The 18540-nt window shown below is 34.5% G+C and overlaps 1 protein-coding gene across 7 annotated transcripts in view; it reads right to left on the bottom strand.

Moving 5' to 3' along the window:
- Nucleotides 1-18540, bottom strand: part of NAV3 (neuron navigator 3) — a 510531-nt gene that overhangs the window by 136163 nt on the left and 355828 nt on the right. For 6 of the 7 annotated variants that reach the window (XM_088164978.1, XM_088164973.1, XM_088164974.1 and 3 more), the window contains 3 exons: nt 16589-16766; nt 3094-3162; nt 287-426 (listed from right to left, as the gene is read on the bottom strand). In XM_088164978.1, coding sequence (XP_088021104.1) covers nt 287-426; nt 3094-3162; nt 16589-16766 — 387 coding nt within the window. The remainder of the gene's footprint in view (nt 1-286; nt 427-3093; nt 3163-16588; nt 16767-18540) is intronic. The other variant, XM_088164977.1, reaches the window with a different exon arrangement.

Here is an 18540-nt window from a genome sequence, read left to right as displayed (position 1 = left end):
AGAATAAGAATATAGGCACCCAATATCCATTAACTTACACTTTATAAAAGTCACCCTGTGATATTTCCATCAAATATGGATAAAATATGATTATAACACCTCCAAAGTTTTCACATCTGAACTTAAATCCCAACCGAACCCCAAATCCTAATCCAGGCCCCAATTTCCATAGGCATTCCTTACCAAGTCTAAATACTATATTCGCTTCTTTGACCCTTGTGGATGGTTCTTTTTATTTCCTTCTTGTGTGTTAGAGAGAGTAAACTTAGTCACTTTAATCCCTTACCTTTTTCATTTCCATTTGCATATTGTGGAGGCTTGTTTTTGTCAATGCTGTTGAAGCTCTGACTTCTCCGATTTAAATTGGAAGCTCCCTGGACCTTGGTACTGCTGCCTGCAGCTGGCACCCTTGACGGTCCTGGAAGCCTGGAATGGTGAGAATATCAGTGAGAAAACAGTGAGAAATCTGTTAATTATATGTAATACAACATCGAGCAGAGACAGTGTGCAAATATCAGATCATAATTTTAAACCAACTAAACCCAATGAATTCGGGAAGCAACAATGAACAGGAGGATTCAAATTAGTTAGACTCCACAAATAAAAATTAAAGCTTATCCTTATGCACACAGAAAGGGAAAAAGATGCTTTCTAGAGTCACAAGACACGTAAGAAGATGCTTTGCATTTGCCATTAACATTGCTAAAACAGATTCACCCTAATAAATACTAAAGTGCAATATAAACCTTTTTTAATATGTCACTTTTGGGGAGGAAATATTAAAGAAATAGATTAGAAAGCACAGCAATACACAGTTGAGAAATATTTTGTATCTCTTATTCTATTAAATTTTCACAGTTGTGTTTAGCATAAAAGCTGGCTTTTCAGTTATCTTCTTCGGTTATTTTTCAGAAGGCTACTGGCTAAAATACTTCCACTTTACTATTTTAAATTAAAAATATTGAAAGTACTTATTTTATCTAGATGATACAGATGCATTTAGACTATACAGTTCATTTCTTAGTATTTGCTGCCACCATCTGAACCCTTACTATGTGGCTACGCTAAGGAAAAAACGTAGATTCTTGTAGTTTCTGGCATGTGTAAGCCTGCATCTTTTTCAATTTGTTTTGTGCTGTAAGATTCCTTAATATGTGCCTACTTCAAACTTTCTGAAGCACCTTTGTGGGCACCCCCAATGCTTTCCAGTTTTGTTATTTCTTAGACAAAATTAATTGCTCAAATCAGTCATAGGCTTTTGCCATAGAAGAGCATCTCTCTTCTGTTTCTTGCTCATTGGAATGATTTTAATAATGGCAGTTCAAATTATACAAGATTTATAAAATTCTGTTAGTTTCACTTTATTATGAAAGAGCAGCATTAGAAGGAAGGAAAAAAAAAATCACATTACAAAGAAGTACAAAACATTTGATTTTTTCCAAACTTTTTGTTTGTTTGTTTAATCCACTGGCATAACAGAAATGTTCAAATAATTTAACTTTCATTTGTAAACATATGTAAACAATTCCATATTCTCTTTCTTTACCAGTTTCAACCTCAGATCCACTGGTTATTTTCATGGCTCATTCTGGCCACCAGCCTGTCCTGCTGGTCTCTGTGCTGAGCCCAGAGCAGACTGTCTCTGCTCTGCAGCTGTACACATGCTAACCTTTACCATGACCCGTGAATTCGAGTGATCTTCTGTTCCCTGAAGAACGCACTAAAACAAACTTAAAAATCCATTTGCTCCTTCTCATTATCCTAATTTGACAGGCAGTAAGAGCCCTGAGACCATTTGTCAAAGGTAATGACAAAAGCAATGAAAAGGCTTGTGCAACACTAGAAACTCATCTGTTCTGTAAAAATACAAAATAGTTCTGCATATATTCTGTATGCCAGAATTCAAGAACTTGCCACAATAAGCACATTATGCATGAGGTCATTTTCTTTACACACTTTCCAGTTTACCTCATTTGCTGACTTAATTGAATTCAGGTTTTAAATTGCTCTTGCAGAATCATGTTAAGCAGCTAAGGAAATGCAAAGAGTATAACAAATAAGGGACAAGTCACATACCTCTCAACAGGCTTCGGAAACACTGCCACAGATTTAAAGTATTAGACAATAAGACTGTTAACTTTGACATGTCGAATGTGGACAAGACAGGAGCATCAGCAATAAGGAAAACGAAGACCTATAAATGCAGGTGCAAAGCAACTGGACCGTGGTATAGCTCATTTCAAGCTATCACCAGCAACTCACATTGTGTTAGTGTTCTACACTGCAAAATGCAATCTTTATTATAGATTATGCAATTCAGAGTTCATTAGTCTCACCAATGAACTCTACAGCAAAGATATAATTAATGAACACATTAATTATCCCCCCTCAAAAAAAGAAAAAAAAAAAGAAAGCTAGAAAAAAGAGTAAGCTTTTAGACCTCAGCTTATTTCTTCTACAATCTGGCTTGTAGATTTTAGTGCTCATGGAAATGACGGACTAAAAGTACTGACAAAATCTGAAACAAGTCAGCTCCTACACACAGTTCTGTCAAATTCACTGCCAAAACAAAGCCTCTCATTCATGGGGATCGTGTGCAGGCTACTCTTGATGGAGCAGAAGTCTTGGAGGTCATTCTCTTTTTCTGCTCTCTTTTGCTGCTGTGTAAACTTGACGCTGTGAACTCAAACTTTCAGGTGGGTTTGCTATATATGCAAAACATCTAATGGGAACTGGGGTGGACTCCCAAACTTCTTTTCACTCATGACTAAAGTCAGGAATTGAGCCGGAAAGTACAGAGCACTAAAATCACCAACTAATCTTTCACATCCAATATTTTACATGCAGAATACAAAGATGCAGGATACATAACAACCAGAAATATTGCTAATATATAGTACAAATCAGCCAATTGGCCAAAAGCCAATTAATACAAGGCGTTTCTGTGGCAAAGCTCATCATTCCAAAGCTTGCACACATAACAAAAATTACACATTGTTTAGTGTCTGCTTAAGTCCAAAGGATAAAATATCAATGGGCATATACTTGCTTGAGTATCACTAACAAGCAATAAATTAGAGATATTTAACTGACCTAGAAGCCTTTTTTTGACTGGTTGCAATTCCACTGTGATTAGACTGAGTTGCATATCTGGCTGTGAGACTGTATGAGAAGAAACAGAGAAATTGAATTAAAGAATTTCTTTGAATATGTATAGAAAGAACACACTTACCAGCAAACGATGAGTTAATGAGTGCAAATTGAACATAGATAGAAAATGCAAATTAACTGGCAACAATATGAAACAATGTAAACATGCAGATTTTCATGAGATGCAATGAACAGGTTATGAAATAATGGATATTGTTATAAAATGTCTCATTTGCTAGAAATTATCTTATGAATAGAATAAGCGAGCAAATTTTCACAGTGACTGAATTCCTGAAGTATAGCTCAATTCACACAGAATGTGAACTTCAAAACATTGTGCTTTTTGTATTTTTTTTTCTCCATGAAAAGCATTAAGCACAAATACACTCCTGCTGGTCTCTCCAACAACCTGACTGAATTCACAGAGGAGCTTTTAGGAACAGGTTTGCTATACCAAATTCAACGTGGACTCAGAAAAATTCCTGCTAAAGCAAGGTGACCCCCCTGACAGTAGGGCTGTATGGAAGAAGCACCTTGTCACAAATTTTATTACTGTTACAGCATAGATCATTTATGTGATGACCTAGGTTGTGAATCAGAAGCTGCATTAAGAAAGCCCTGACACATGCTTAGAGTCACTGTGAAATTCCACAGGAAAATGCATCTTTGTTTTTTAAGGCATCTAAGTAGCACCTCTGCAACAGAAAACATGCTATGCTATAGCGCTAAAAATTTTTGACACCCAATAACCTGGCATTACTAGACAATAGTTTATTTCTTCTAATATTTTAGACATTTGAATAGAGGATATGTCAAATGTATGGCTAAAGTACAGCTTTCTTTCAGGTAATTTCAGTTTCCATAGACAGATGCATCCTTTGAGATGCACACAGTCTAAGGCTGTAGACAGGTGCCTAAGCCAGGTGCAATCAGAACATCAAATTCCTTGAATTATTAAGGAAGTCATGGACAACTGAGTAAGCAGAAACTCTGATAATCACAGATGTCTTGTTTCTCAGGTCTGCATCTTCCAGCAATTCTTCTGAGTAGCAGCAGAAACCACAGTGCTCTAGTCCCAGCTTTATATACTGGCAGCACTTTTAAGAAACAACTGGTGGTGCTGAGTCTACCAGAGCAGTGTTCAGCAATTTCTGCCAGTCCACTGAAGCAGCCAGACCTGAGTCTAAATCAGATGGGAGAAGCTGTCAGGTAAGGAAGGTCTTCCCTTCCTTAGCACTGTAGTGCTGAAAAGGGGCAAGAAGAAGGCACAAACCAAGGGAAAACCTGAGACTGGAATGGGGTATGAGGTTATTGCTACTTTACTAAATTAAACCCCAACAAAGGTTCAGATCTGCCTCTGTTTCTTCCAATTAAAAATGGCATATTTGCATATCATGAATATAAAATAAAGAAGAGTACTTTAGTCTTAAGAGGGCAAAAAGGAATCATTCAATATGTAAAAGCAGCATTCAATTCTTTGACATATACCTTGAGATTAATGCTGACAAATTGCTTTTTTATATAACCATAGCTTCTGGGGATATTATAATATATAACATCACTTATAATAATATATTACTTATAATAATACCAAAATAATTTCATAATAATTACAATTTATGTATTTCTATCTTTCTAGTTTTAGTACATTGAATTATATTTCACTTATATTTCAGTTATATTTCTTAATAATGTCTGGACTAATGATGCAAATGTGATATAGGTTGTTTTGCTACATTTGTGTCTGGCCCATCTTTTGATAAGATCTTTCTCTCATTTTTTTTTTCCCAACATATTTAAATTGAAGGAATCTAGAAATGAATAACTGGTTATCTGCATTGACTAAAAGAAGAGATTTGTGAGAAAAATTGTATGTCAAATAAAACCTTAGTGCATTTATGCTGTAAAAGGTGGAATGATACACGGTACAATCAACACAGAAAGTCAGATGGGAAAAAAGAGTGAGTAGGTTGCAGTGACTTAGTGTTATCATACTATTTCTACCTCAAACACATTCCAGAGTAAATTAAAAGATAAAAACCTTTAATCTCAGTGCTGATAAAATAGCCCACAGACTTTTAATAGCAATAAATACATAAAATACCTATCTGATAATGCTTGCTAGAATGCTTCCCTTCTGTGCCTGTTACTTGAGACTATATCCACTAGCAAATTCATGAAACATCAGCCTATAGACTACTTTCAAACTTGCCAGACAGGCTTGGCAGGCACTGATGAAAGTGGCAATGTCAGCAAAACATGATTTGTAAAGCATGATTTTCACTGTGACTGAGTAAATTTATTTTCCAAAGTAATGTGACAGAAAGAAAGGCAAAAAATAACTCATAAAGCAGGTGCATCAAGCTCCTAATGACTTTAGGTTTTTCTTGTCAGTTAGCTCTGGATGTGCTGAGCCCATGAAAGCTTTGCATGGATGTATTTCCCAGTTGTTGGCCTCACTTTTATGCATGGAACTGCAATGCTGTTTCAGACTAGACCTGCCTAGCCACTCTTCTAAATATGTAAACAAATATTTACCTACTTCCCTCTATCTTACCAGATAATTGTCTCTGGGTAGTATCTGTCAGTCAGGAAAATAAACTCATTTTGCTTAAAAGTTATTTTTAATGGTTACAAATGCACATCATGATATAGTAAGTATGTGTCTGCAATAAAGCAGTAAATTAATCTTAACATACCAGACAGTACCAGTTTAATGCTACGGCATTCAGAACAAGGAAGGATTTACTTGTCAGAGAGCTGGAAAGGGGGATTTTGAAGGCCTCTGGCTCTCAGCTGTCCACCAAGACCCTTTCCACTGTCATAATACTCATATCAGCAATGACCTACACCATGTACACAGGACCAGACATCATGCTTAACGCTCCTCTTCCAAATAACACATAGGGGAAGTGAAGTAAATGCTGTCCAAAACAGCTAAAATGGCATATAGGCATCTGATACCAAATCCTTAGAAATAATCTGGACTCTGCAAAAATAATATGGGCTCTGTCTTCCAGATAGAAGTTATCAATATTTTGAGACAGCCCAGAAAGGCAGTTCAGCAGCGAGGTAGCTGAGATGGCACTGAGGAGAAAGGACAGTGATGTTGCTGACCCCAAGGTGCTGATGGAGAACACCACGGGTGTATTTTGTGCTGAGTGGTTGCAAGAACCAGGGCTCTGCATGGTGCCAAGTGGCTGTCTGGGGACCTATGCACCATGTTCCATCAGGATGGGGAACTGATGGAGTGTGCAGGCATGACATGGTTACAGATTGGTCCTAATAGGTGTAGAGGAGACTAGGAAATCAATAGAGGCTACAATATTAAATTACTTTATGTGGCACTTAGGGACAGGTTTTAGTGGTGGACTTGCCTGTGCTGGGTTGGCACTTGATGAACTTAGAGGTCTTTTCCAACCTAAATCATTCTATGTTTTATGAAGAAGGAAAGCAACAGATTGTTTGACACTGAACTAAACTGCCAGAAACTCTATCTCGTTGCCATACAATATGTCAGAAAAGAAGCAGGTCCTTGAAAGTGGGTTAATGCATAAAGCTGAAGGATGAAGCTTCTATAAACCTGAAAAGAGCATGAATCAAGCTGAAAGTATTTTAACCTCTGTCTTCAACATGTAACCCATGCAGTGACACCCTGAATATCATATACTTTTTATTAAGTCTTCCAAAAGATCAAAGGGATCATGTTACATCATACTGTCATTTTCCTATAATGTTAAGAGTCACATGGTGGTTCTAAAATGCCAGCTATGCACTATGTTAAAATTAGAAAAAGGCAAAGGGTTTTGTAGTATATAATCAAACTCTTTCTTCCTTAATGGCATACTTGAATTTTAATATGCTGTTGATCCTATAAACTGCATTTAGTCTCTAGTGTGAGAGCTGTTCAAGACTTTTGTATTAGAACAATTCTCTGAAAAATGACTAGTTTAAAAAGAATGTTTTTTTAATGCAAAAATTTGCCCAGAAGATATCAGTTGCCCGGTGCACATTTTATTATTTTTATTTTTTTTTCTTAAGTAAACTATTTGGTTGCTGAGCATCCTACTGGTTGAAAAGCACGAGAAGTAACATTCTAAGGTATACCTGACTCCAAATTCCAAGTGTGCCTGGAAAGATTCCACAGGAAACAAAAGTTTCCAAGCCCTCATGATACCAAACAGTTTGGGCAAGTAGAAGATCCCTGATCCCCCAAATGTTCGAAGGAACACTGAGGAAGAAACAAAAAACCCCTTGATTTTCTGTACAAAAAATATTTTTCAGACATTTCTTTTCCCTTTTTAGCCCAGCCTTGGTGAATTAATATATGGCCATATCTACATCAATGTATCTATATATCTACATATATTTATACCTATACATATTTATTTATTTATAAATAAATAAACAAACTTTTAACATTTATATAAAAGGTATTTATGAATATGTATTTTAGAGGTATTTCTCTCTATATATCTAACACATAAATACACTTTTTTTTTTTTTTTTCATAAGAGGAAATGTCTATGACTCAGGCAGTTCTAGCTCATACCCTGTCATCTGTTCTAAATTATTTGGACATTTCTCCTTTCCGCTCTTTGAACTTCTGGCGTCTTATTCAAGCAGTCTGTCTCCAAATGATTCATGCTTGAAGGTACAAGTAAAATTATGTTTTCAGTGTTTTCCTATTGTTCACAACTCCTAAACCAAAATTCAGATAACCCAGTTTTGCATCAATATGTATGTTCCTAGAGAATACAGACTTTTAATAAGAATGAATCGTCTGCCATGGTGACTACAGCTTTCCTGCTTTGGTCCCATTATTGCAGTATAGGTACTTTGTGGAATTTAATGAAGGAGTATATTAATTGCAAAATTAAAGAAACAAAATGGATATCTAACAGTAACTGTGAGTTGTGGTTTAGGACACTGTGCTACTTAGCTACTGGTCTTAACCTGTAGCACACTCAAAACACCATCTTTTAAACCTTACTATTTTTCTCTGAATAAATTGGAGAAGTGGATAACAGCGTGCTGCCAGAACTAGGATCAGGCCCTTAGGGACCAATTGTACCATTTTATGATCTTATCTCCATACCATTTATGATCTTATACTAGAACAAAATTATATCAGAGTATCTGCACAGAATCATATGCCACCATTCTATTTCACAGTTTAATACAATAAAATTGTAATAAAGTTTTGTCCTAGAGGGAATGGAAATAGAGGTGACAGAAATGCTGATGCTTTTCCTTCTTCAAATCTATGCTAATTATCTCTTGAATCTTTGCACAGATTTTCATGAAGTCCACATTCATAACACATCCTAATATATGGTTGGGATTGCTATAAATCTGCCTCAGTCAAAAAATTATCACATGGTTAATTGTTTCTATTAACAATAGTAAAATATGTTTGTAAGCATTTTGTTTGGTCTCCCCACTGACTTAAAAATCGTAAAGAGCTTTGTAATATAAAGAAAATACAAAGGATTCTACCAGCAGCTCAGCTATTTTCCCCATATTTTCCAAACACAAATAAATTCTTGTAAGTCTGGTGAATTATAAAAATAAACCCTCTTTTTTTTTTTCACTTCTATTTAATCGATTTTCCATAGGCAGCTATTGCCAAACAGCACTGCCCATGCTTCTTTGGAATTTATATGGATTTTTATTTTGGAGGTTTTTGGTAAATGAAGAGAGAAAGTCATCTCCTTCACAGCAGTTTCCAACTATAATGTTATGCCATTAACTGACACCTGCAAAACCACAATATGTAGAATATCAAATTTGTTGCAGTCTGTGAAAATAATAAGATATAACAGATGATAAAAAGGACTGACAGAAGCAAATAAAGTAACAGTACAAATATAAAACTATTACTTAAATGAATGCAAAACTGCAAGGAAAAGACTGGGCCTCATGTTGGTATCAAGGAATTTATTAAGGAGCAAATAGAAACAAAGAAAGAACATTTTGCTTCATAATAGATAAAAAAGGAATAATCTGACAAAAAAAGAAAAAAAAAGAATGAAGACTGTGATAATTTCATATGGCTATCCTTGCATTTTACATGTGTTGAAATTCCATTTGCCATATACAAATAATTATAGGCAACCTCCAATGCTCACAAGACATCAGAATTAAACTGGTGGCAGGTCTGGGAAAGTAATAATTTTATGGACATTTGCATCAGATTTCATTTTCAGAGAATGAGAACATCTTATGTATCTCAGTAGAGAGTGAGGTTAGAGCAACAAAGAATGTCTGAAGGGAAGATAACTTCATTATAAAGCTTCTATTCCTTCAAAAGGAAATATAAAAAAGATTGGATTCATGTGCTGCAAGGATGAACTTCCCATTAAATTCTACATGATCTGTATTAGCAACAGTGAAAATTATGGTCCAAATGCATCAAAACTGACATATAAAAAGTAATGAGCGACAAGGGTGACAAAGGCCAGAAAATGAGAACATCTGAAATGTACAAAATGAAAACTGCCACTAAACTGATTTAAAACACTCTTTTGAAAACTGCAAGAACAGATAATGAAAAAGGATGACAGTTGCATTTTGAACCGCAAACAGCAGAAGAGGCAGGGAAAAAATATTGTTTTTGAGCAGAGGTAATTTATAAACAGAAGTCAGAGTTACTACACGTCACAGGTTCCTGAAGAAAGTGTTCAGACATGCAGCAGGTACTTTGCAAGGAGAAAAAAGTGTCTGCAACAAACAAGGGGAGACAATCGGTAAAGGACAAGTTTGAAGGATCCAACCCATAGAAATATGTAAGAAGGTAAAAGATACAAGTAGTTTATGAAGGATTGGTAGTGAAATGGTCAGAATGGATGAACAGTTTAAAAAAATCTGAAATGCTATTAAGAGACCAAAAATGCTTTTTTATTTACAGTTTTTATTTTTGCTCTAGACATGCTATAGTCTGCTAGAGTGGTGTATTATAAGCATGGAAAAAACATTTATTTTAGAACCTGAATGCCACTTTGAAGCACCCTTTTCCCAATTATTTTAAACTTAAGAAATGTTACTAGATATCTTCTTAGAGAGAATGGGTTAAATGGAAGAAGTATATGAAAAATACGTCCTTACTACTGCTTTGTTCTATCTTTTCTGTGTGAAGGTTATTAGGCAAGTTAGTTATTTGCTGCTGAGACATAATAAATGCTTTATTTACTTGGACTTCAGGAAAAATATGATGAAAGAACTTCCTTTCTGAAGTTTCTGTGATTTGGAACCTTGAGGGCTGTAATGACTGCATCTTTGGGGAACACAACAAAATGGGGGCATAGCTGATTTGCAAGGTAAAATAAAAGGTTAAAATAAAATTCAATACCTAAGGGCCATTTGAAGGTCAACTTCTTGCAGATACTGGAACAATCACATTAAGCAACTCATTCTGCATTATCTCCCAGACATATAAAAATACATCAGATTAGATTAATAGCACTTTGCTTCCTTAGACCCTTACTAGCAAACAGAGAACAGAAAGAAGAAATATATATTTTCCTGATTTTTCTTCTCTTCGGAATCAGTGATTTGATAATGATTCCACAGTGGGAAAAGCAGGAACTACCTATCTTTTTCTCTTCACCAAAACCAAGTGACTAGCAATGGCAAGAGCTAAGGACAGCAAAGGGACTTGCTTCATCACTTTCCTATATATTAAACAAGAAACACACACAACTATGTACACCTTCCATTTTCCAGCCTATGTCAGTGCAATGCACTTGGTGTAGACTGCTGTAACCATATTTTAAACCTTCAGAATACTTAAATGAAGGATTTTTCTAAACAGAGTGATATAATCAAGATTGCTATGCAGATTGCCACTATTCTGACATGGATCTATTTCAATTCATAATCATAACCACTACATTTTTATTACTGTATTTCACACAGCACAAGCTCTGTGTCCAATATGCTTAATTTCTCCCCTAGTACTTCTGAGCAGCTGGCAACACAAAACCCTGTTCCTTGCAGTAGTTATATATGCAACTTCCTGTAGAAATCAGCTACCTTACTTTGTTTATATGCCCAGGAAAATCAGGGTGCACTTTTCATTTAACAAATTTAACAAAATCCATCTGGACCTCAAGCTGTGTTCATCGTTCCTGTACGTGATAAAATAGTTTGTCCATCTAAGGGAATTTTTCTGACAGCTTACTGAAACCAGTTAGTGCCTAATCTGTAGATGAGACAGAACTTCTTTCGTGCACATGTGTTTTCTCTTAGTGTCTGGGTGGTTGAAAGATCATCACCACAGATGTATTACTCTGATAATGGAATCCACTACCAAAGCGAAGCATAAAAATACAATGTAGCCATTGTTGTCATCTATCTGTACTGACAGACATGAATAAGGCCACCAGCACTGTACTTTTTAAAATAAATCTCATACCTGCAACAAAGTAATAGGAAAAGTGTGAAGTGCCAACTCAGATTTCAAAACATTCAATTCCTACCATTAGTCATAGAAGAATATAGGAAATTTTAGGGTAAAAAGAAATCAGAAATCATGTCTAAAGCTACTCTTTGCCTTTGGTTACTATTTATTCACCACAGATTTTTTCCCTAATAGTCTAATAATTTCAGAGATTTTATGATTACTGGCACAAAACTATGATCTTCCATAAAGAAAGTATGCCTTTTGCAAGGCAATTTCACTTACCATGAACCAACTTCCTTCCTTCCTTTTTTATTTAATTTGAAATGTTGCTGTTGGCTGTAGGACTAGATAGGCCAATGATACTCTTTCACAAAAAGAATCTTGCTTGCCTTCTGTATGCACAGTTCTCACAATTCTGACGCTGGTCACAGACAGCTTAAATGGGAATAGGAATGTCAGAGCATTGCCACACTGACCGATTTTGGGTACCTTTGTAAGGAGCCTGTGAAAGGAGATTCATTATTCTCCCATGCAAACTTTCCACTTAGCAAAGAGGTTTCTCCAGAAATTGGTTTAATTACATTCCTGGTCTGTGTTGTCTCCTAGTCACACGAAGACAACTAGCCTCCTGAATTAGTCTCCTGAATTCCCCATTTCTGCACAAAATTAATCCATCCAGTCTTGTGCTATTCTGATAATAACCTCCCCCTGGGACTTATGTTTCTTTACCTTAGCAAAACAACCTGTGTACAAAACCTGTAGAGTACTAATATAATTTGGTGCCTGTTTCAGTTTTTGTTGACAAAGGGTTCAAACACTGTATAAAGTAGCTTGTCTTCAGTGGCATGTGGAAGCTTGCAGACACAATAATGATCACAGAAACTGATCATTACTGAGGACATCATAACCTGGAAATGGGGATGAGTACCATCACCACCATCATCATCATCACCATCACCATCATCAGCAGGACCAGTCTTTTAAATTAGGAGAGTGAGATGCTAGCCCTGAACATAAAACACAAAACTTCCATGGTCTTCAGCAGGGCTTGAATGCTACAACCTCTGTATTTTGACCATCTTCACTGTGACTTCTCAAAGATATTTCCCTCTCCCATGTATAATCTGTATTTCTCTTGGAAAAAGTGAAGAGCATCGCTTTCTCATATTTGTTTAATAAAGAAAATACAACAGCTTTTTACCTCCTAGGAAATAAAGTTGAAATTACACAATATGCTTAGTATATGTCAGCTGGAAGCAATGAAGAAAATAACTTTTCTCATAGAATATTCTAACTTAAAATAACCTCAGTTATTAATTGAAACTAAGACATAGTTTTAAATACTTAAAGTACAATATGAAATGAAAATGAAAAATTGATCATTGTAGATTAAAAATAAGTATAAAGTCTATAAAAAGCACCCACCTTTTTTGCTTTTGCTTGCATGTATTCACACATACAAGCACATGGATATCAAATTCACTTAAATGTACTGAGTGTGTCAAAAAGATATCTTTATTCCTCAGGTGTCCAGAAAAGTAAATATAAATGATTCTTCCAGTAAAATGAAATACCCGTGGCATAAGAAGATGATTTTCACAATATCCTTGAAAATTTACTTAAATTTGGTTTGAAGTATTTTGCCATTATTGAAAAAAGATGAATGTCCCATTCACTTTTTAGTAGCTACATTCATTATCTGGCTTCTGCCATAATAATAACATAATTTTTCTTGTTCCTTTTAAAAGGAACAAGAACTATTTCTAGGTAATAAAAGACCATAGGTCAGTTTAATGGAAACTACTCTCTTTTCCCCAAAATAGACACCATAAGGGATTCTCTACCTTAAGGCTTCTGCGTACCAAACCTTTTCATATTTACATTACAAATGTTAGAAAACAGAAAGAATCGAGAATTTTTAAAAACATACTCAGAACTGAGACATGGTAATAAAAAAAGGCATATCTGAACAATAAGTGTGAAGTAATAAATAGCCGTAAAGATTAACAATCATTATGAAAGGATAAAAACAGCTTGTTTTATCAACAGCACTTCAGAAAAAAAAAATAAAATTACTCCATTTTTGATGGATAGCAGTCAGATTCTCTGTTGAGTTAGTAATTTTATATGGACAGTGTGAAGAATCTAAATTAAAATATGCTTCAGATTTGATCACTTTCCAAAATTCTCCATGCAGTAAAATGTGTAGGTTTCAGTATCTGTATGAAACCACTTTTTGCCAAAAAATATCTAAAGGTCTGAAATGTCCCATTGAGTCCTGATCTCTTCAGGACTTTCTAAATCATGAGCTTCCCCAAGCTCAGTTATGTGGGTTGCTTTTGTAATTATTGCTGACATACCTGACATGAAAGCAATCACAGAAATCAGTTTGAGGAATCATGTAAACTACCTGTCCACATTTCAGATAGCAAAAAGTGGGCAAGAGGCAAGATGAGTCTCACCAAAATCTCTTTTTTAATTCATATTTTGGCTTCTTTCTAAAAAGCAGCTTTTATTTACTCATTAGCATCTTTAAACTAGAAAGGTGTTTGGTAAATACTTAAAAATATTTTTAAAAATTATTTATTTTATTGTGAAAAAAATAATTGAATTAAATGACTGCTATGAAAAGAAGTGTTGGTAAGTCCACCACAGAGAACTGACATCAGTGTACATTTATATATGTCCATCTATTTGTGGAAATCTTGTTTTCACATGTAGTAATTTTTCTTAGGAGAGGACGTATTATTTTATGCTAATTTCTTTATATTACTTCAAAACAGTGACAAATAAAAAAAAAATAAAAGAAAATTAGTATTGAAAAAAAAATTGTTTTTCTCTTTGTTTCTAAGTTCCAGGGCTCCTTGTTTTGCTAGAAGCTCATAATACTAGATGTATTTATGGTAAAAGACAGAAACTTTTCATATAGGGGAAAATTTTTTTAGTAGACAGTTTTTTTTATCCTTAAAGACTTAAATGAAAAATATATGGCTAGAAGAAACCATAATCCCTCAGGCAATAACAGAAGTTTATAGTAATTTCTCTATATGTGAAAGCAAACAGGAAAAATCTTGCTTTCAGTTTACAGATGAGAAATAATAAAGATGGCATCGATCTTGGTCTAGTAATTTTTTACACAGAAATATTTTATGAACAAAAATTTAATATAAGAATTAAATGATTTAAAACTCCTTGATTAAAGTGGAAGGTCTAAAGCACACTGATGGAAGTTGAAATTTTTTTACACCAGCCTTAGATGTCACTCTACAAAATCATAAATGTGGAGGGTCTGGGACATGGAATAATTGCCTTTCTTCTTAATGAAGCATGTTTTAACATAGCAAAAAGGAAGAGGAGAAAAAAGGGCAGAAGGATCATGAGATCTCAGGGAATTATAATGGAAAGCTTAATGAAAGATTCATCACCTCTTTGCCTACCATGTGAAATCACTGTCATCCAAATAGTAAAAAACCTGCTTTACCAAGGTTTTTTTCAGACAAACCCTTGCAAAAGTCAAGATGTACAAAGGAACACTGTAATTTTTTTGGTTGTTGCTATTAAACATTCACCGTGGGTAAATTATAAAATCAGGAAATGTTTCAATTCTTTCACTAAATTAAAAATCAAAAACAGTAACCAAAGGTATCTACAGGAAGCTGGCTAAACTCTTAATTCCCCTGATTAAAGCTGTGAACACTTAATTCCGGAATAACAAGATGTTAGTGCCTCTCATGCAATATTAACTATCCTTCATAAAGCAGAAATTCAGCTTTGGAAAATGTTGAGAATGGTCAGACTCTTCTAGGACCTCACTATAATTTCCTAGATTACATGTTAATAGTAAACTTCACAGGGAAAGCCTTTAATGACATTAATTTTCAGCAGCAGAGAAAATAAAAGCATTTCACTTCATAATGTCCCAGTCAAACGTGTATCTTAACTTTTGCATCAAATGAGATAATTAAAATGCTATTAGGAACACTTTCCTCCAAAACATATTTTTAAACATTTCTAGTTCCAAGATACAGATTTCTATCAGGTTGAAATGTTAGAGCTTTGTCAGCTGAAGGAGAAATATGTTTATTATACACATGAAATGGTAATTTATATATCAATGGAGTTAAGAACCAGAATCTCAATATATTAGTCTGATACTTTTAATCCAATCTAGATCATTGACTTACCATATTCTACAGTCGTCCAGTAAGGCCACAAAAACGTTTTAAGTAAGGATATAAAAAAATGGAACAAATACTAAACCAAACAAAGCAATAGAAAAATCTGATAATGAAGATCTACAGTTGACTTTTTTTTTTAAAACTTTCCCAATAAAATATACATTGTTAATACTCTTTCCATTTAAACCGATACTTGTGCTTCAGACTCATTCTTCTATAATGGCCTTTAAGCAACTATCTTCTGAAAATATGTTTTCAGATGCAGTCTAAATTCAGCAATTATTGGATTCTGATGAGTGCTTTGCTTTCTTAAAGCGAAATAAAAAAAACGTCTTCTTAAAAGGAGCAAGTAGATTAAGGCTATTTCTTCTCCCTTTTAAAAAACGTTCAAATAGAATTAGGCCCTCAAAAACCAGAATGCGTGAGGACAAAAAGAGTTTATAAGAAATTAAAGTATTAATTGTGCCTTTTCCCCATCCGTTTTGCTAATTATTGGAAATTGTTCATTTACATGTTGAACTGGTTATGTGAAGAAAACATGAAAATAACTAGTATACTAACCACATGATGTGCTAGCAGCCTCTTAGTGTGCAATGGGCAGAAAAATCAATCATAAAGTAAAAGAATGGCTTACAATTAATTAAAATTGGAGCTAAATCTAATTGGGAATGTTCTCTGCTCTTGCTCTAACTCTACTCCCAAGAAATGCAGGCTTGCTACCAAAAAACACATTGAAACCACTGTGTAAACAGCTAAAAAAAGTTTTATATGGCCTAATTTTTATACAAAATGTTGTCTTTTTCAAACAGAAAAATAAAAAGCTTTTGCACCTGAGAAAAATAACTTTTTATCCTACCTTGACTGCATATCTTGGTGTGTTTTGGACTGGCTGATTTCAGCTGGAGTTGAAGGGACTTGCTGTTGTAGCTCCACCAAAGACTGGTAGTACTGTTGCTGATGATGTTGCTGCTGTTTGTACCGAGACAAACTGAAAAACAGCCCTAAAATGGCTTTCAAATTTCCATTCCTTATTTCTATTAAAAAAAAAAAAAAGAGAGAAAAGGAAGTGAAAAAGTTTGGTTTTAGACTTCAGTTTTGTAAAAGTCATACTAAAATATGTCTCTACATACCTATAGCTATATATGTTTATGTCTTATATCTCTTCATTTACCTGTAATGTCAGAGACATTTTAGGTGTCACTGATAGTTTATTTCCTATTATAATTTTTGGGTTTTTGTGTGTCAGTGTTGCAGTAAACACCTATCTCTACAATGCCTCCATGATTTGCATGGTCATAAAGAAGAGTATATTCAGCCTCAAACAGGACACATAATCTGAAATGAATACTCCTGTCTCAACAAAGTACAAATATTCTAATTAAAGCTCATTCAGAAAAATCTGAATTCTTTCTGGTCTTAAATATACATCCCTTTAAACCTCATGATTTTAAATTACTCCGTTTTCTTTGGGGCAAATTCTGTGCACATTGGTAATAAATAGTGAGTTCTGGAAAAATCGAAAAGACTGTATGGTAATGGTTCTTGTTGGTGAGCACATATCCATTCATATAGATGTACAGGAAGCATGTGAGGACAAAATAAATGGAAGATTGCTTTTTAAAAAGGTGACTGTAATGCTCATTATTACATCTTTGAACTTTCAAATAACATGATTTTATACCATTCTATTTTATACTGCTATTACTGATAATGAAGACAAAAACTAAGCTTTGATGTGGGTTAACAACTACCTGAATACAATTCTAGTGAACCCTGGTAGCATCCCTATGTCTCCCATTACTTTTTTAGCTTTTGTCTGGCCTGAGATGAAGATTTTGCAAGGATGTTGTTATTCTTTCCTGATAAAGGATCCCAGTGTCCAAAAAGAAATCTCAGAAGACTTCAATGAAATTATCTGCATTATTCATGATAACTTCATTATTAATTTGCTTTGGCACTGACCACCTTGTGAAAGGTTTTTATTAGACCTATAGACTTGCAACCTGACATGTAATACCACAACTATTCTGCCTTCCCTGCAAATTAAAATACTGAGCTATGTGTGCTACACAGCTTTCCTATGCAAATTTTCAAGTTGAATTTATACAAAATTAATGTCATTTTCATGTCTCTTAAACCATTAATTTTCTGTCAATAGGATTAGGTGAAATGTTAATACAAATACTAAGGCCAGCAAACACTGGAGCTTCTATGCTCATAACCTGTTCTTCAAAACCAAACTAAATCCTGGATACTGGAATATACTTTTCAAAATGTAAATTTGTTCTAGGCAGCCATATCTATTCATCTTTCCTGGGATGATAGTGCAGGATTTTTGATTGGCAATGAGACCATGACAGATATGCAGAACTCTCCCAGAACAAGTAAAATTTTTAGGCAACTATGACTTTTGCAGTCATGTTGGTTCAAGGAAGATCATTGTCAAGGAATACAGAAAATTTGTACTTAAAATTACCCTAAAAACACCCCACCAACCATGTAACTATCCATTTTAAGTAGCTCTGATTTGAGAAGACTGTTGGTACATAACATGTTTATTTATTGTTATCATTTTGCATAACTTAATGCCTAGAAGAAGAATCCTTTGTTAAGTCCCACTCAAGATTTTTTTAATCTTAAAATTTTGCTCTTTTTGAGTTAATACATTACTATTTTTAGAGAAGGATGCTATCAGCAACTTTTTATTTCCTACTATTAATAGAGTTTAAAAGATTTCTCACAAGCAAAAAATCCAGAAACTTCTAATGTGTACTAAACATACACTCAGAAAATTAGGGGATTGTTTTC

The sequence above is a fragment of the Sturnus vulgaris genome, chromosome 5 (assembly GCF_052056855.1).
Source record: "Sturnus vulgaris isolate bStuVul1 chromosome 5, bStuVul1.hap1, whole genome shotgun sequence".
NCBI classification, from domain to species: domain Eukaryota; kingdom Metazoa; phylum Chordata; class Aves; order Passeriformes; family Sturnidae; genus Sturnus; species Sturnus vulgaris.
This window is presented reverse-complemented; position numbering and strand designations above follow the sequence as displayed.